The sequence below is a fragment of the Tupaia chinensis genome, unplaced genomic scaffold (assembly GCF_000334495.1).
Source record: "Tupaia chinensis unplaced genomic scaffold, TupChi_1.0 Scaffold000216_1, whole genome shotgun sequence".
Lineage (NCBI taxonomy): Eukaryota > Metazoa > Chordata > Mammalia > Scandentia > Tupaiidae > Tupaia > Tupaia belangeri.
Genome location: NW_006159691.1, coordinates 1,395,206 through 1,397,717, shown reverse-complemented (window position 1 = coordinate 1,397,717; position 2,512 = coordinate 1,395,206). Strand labels below are relative to the sequence as shown.

Sequence of the window (2,512 nt, the reverse complement as noted above, 5' to 3'; positions counted from 1 at the left end):
TCCACCCTTGCTCTGTCTGCAGCCAAGGTCAGGGAAAGACAAGTTACAAGGTTCTGCCAAACCCCAAAAGAGCAGGTGGTGTTTGCTCAGAGCATGTCCCCACACCTCAGATTCTCTCTCTTAAATGTGTCCCCACAGCCAGTTTTTATGTCCAGGAGTGCATATGGCAAAAAACAAAACAGCTTACCATTGTAACCATTTTTAAGGGTACAGTTCAGTATTGTTAAGTATTTCCCGTTGTGTGACAGATGGTTAGACCTTTTTCATTTTTGGAAACTGAAACTCTGCCCATTAAACAGTAATTCCCCGCCCCTGTGCCCCAGCGCTGCCTGTGCAGCCACCTGTGACTGTTCTGTTTCTGATTTTGACTACTTCGAATGAGTGGAGTCCTGCAGTGCTTGTCATGTTAGGACTGGCTTCTTTTCCTTAGTGCAGTGTCCTCCAGGTTCATCCATGCTGAGGCGTGTGATGAAGAGTGTTCTTTTTTTTTTAAATTAAGAGATTTTTGCCTTAATGGTTGTGTGCTTGCCCAGGAGAGAGACAGGCAGCAAGAGGGAAACTGAGAAATCACCCCCCAGGGGAGATGTCCACGCAGCAATCCCTTCTCTTCCATTCTTCTGGGATCTTAGGCATGCATGTACCTATGCCCAGTGTGAGTCTCAAGCCTCAAGGTCTGGGACTTGAACCACGGTCAGCCATGTAGAGTCCAGCAATGTCACTGCTATGCTGTTTGCTATTCTTATATTTGCTATAGGGTTTGCATGCTCACCAGAGAGAGACAGAGGGAAAGTGAGAAAGCAAGCTTCAAGGTCCAGGACTCGAACCTCATCCATGTGGGAGTCTAGTCCCCTAACCACCGCGCCACCTGCTGGCCCTGAGAATTTCCTCCTTTTGAAGACTAATGTTTTATTATGTATATATTTTTTTGAGTCTATATCTACCTGTTACTTAAAAAAAACTTTTTTTTAGGTTTTTGCCACAGAGTGTATGCACTTGTCAGAGAGATGGCGAGAAAGAAAATATCCTTCTGGGGGTTAGCCATGCCACAATCCCTTCTCCATTCTGTTGTTGGGATTTGGGGCATGCATGTACATATGCTCAGTGTGAGGTTTAAGCTGTTGGGCCTAGGACTCAGACCTCAATCAGCCATGTAAGATTCCAGCTCCTCAACCACCACGCCACCCGCTGGCTCCCACATTAAATTTTTTTAAATTAATTTTTTAAAATGTTTATTTCTTCTGTGAGAGAGAGACAGACTCCCCAAACAGGAACTTCATGCTGTGATTCACTCCCCTCCCCTGCCAACTTCAGTCAGCAGTGATCACGCATGTGTCTGGCATGTATAGATACCTCAGAACGTGAATTTAGCACCTTCTCGTGTAGTCAATCTTAGCATTTTGGAACATTTTATTCCTGTCCACCACTGTGGTTCAAAATCAGTTTGATCACGGAATATTTTCATGTGTAATCAACCACAAATTCTTTTATTTTAAAAAGAATTATTTTATTTAACTTTATTATTATCATTATTATTTTTCAGTTTGATCAGAGAGAGACAGAAAGAGAGAGGAAGTGAGAAAGCAAGCCACCAGGTCTGAGACTTGAACCGTGGTTGGCCATGTGGGAGTCCAGCGCCTTTAACCACCATGCCACTTGCCGGCCCCAGTCTTTTTTTTTTTTAATTATTTATTCGAGGACCAGCAGGTGGTGTGGTGGTTAAGGCGTGGACACTCTCACATAGCCAACCACAGTTCGAGTCCCAGACCTGGTGACTTGCTTTCTGACTTTCTTTCTCTTTCTCTGTGTCTCACTCTGGTCAAATTAAAAAATAAAGTAAACGGAATGAATGAATGAATAAATAAATAAAATTAAATAATTCTTTATTCATTCATTCATGTTTTAATTTGACCAGAAAAAGACAGACACACACACACACACACACAGTCAGAATGTAAGCTACCTGGTCTGGGGCTTGAACCATCTGCCATGAGGATGCTCCTTCGGGTGGCTGTAAGACTTCTGCAGTGCAGTGTGAGAGCCAAGCCTTGTCTTTCTGTGCTGCAGGACGAGCAGCTGAGGGCCCTGGTGAGGCAGTTCGGACAGCAAGACTGGAAGTTCCTGGCCAATTTTCCTGTGAGTACAGCCACTGTATCTCCTCCCCTCTTCCCTGGGACAAGGGTTCTGGATGGCCAGAGTGTGTTTGAGATAGACTTTGAGAAGAAAAGGGAGTCAGAATGCAAGCTACCTGGTCTGGGGCTTGAACCATCTGCCATGAGGATGCTCCTTCGGGTGGCTGTAAGACTTCTGCAGTGCAGTGTGAGAGCCAAGCCTTGTCTTTCTGTGCTGCAGGACGAGCAGCTGAGGGCCCTGGTGAGGCAGTTCGGACAGCAAGACTGGAAGTTCCTGGCTAGCCATTTTCCTGTGAGTACAGCCACTGCGTCTCCTCCCCTCTTCCTGGGACAAGGGTTCTGGATGGCGAGAGTGTTTGAGATAGACTTTGAGAAGAAAAGGG

General features: G+C 45.5%; 1 protein-coding gene across 1 annotated transcript in view; it reads left to right on the top strand.

Annotated features, from left to right (window-relative positions):
• MYBL2 (MYB proto-oncogene like 2) overlaps positions 1 to 2,512 on the top strand; it is a 38,998-nt gene that overhangs the window by 8,640 nt on the left and 27,846 nt on the right. The window contains exon 3 of the mRNA XM_027771464.1: positions 2,350 to 2,421. Within this exon, the coding sequence (XP_027627265.1) occupies positions 2,350 to 2,421 (72 nt within the window). The remainder of the gene's footprint in view (positions 1 to 2,349; positions 2,422 to 2,512) is intronic.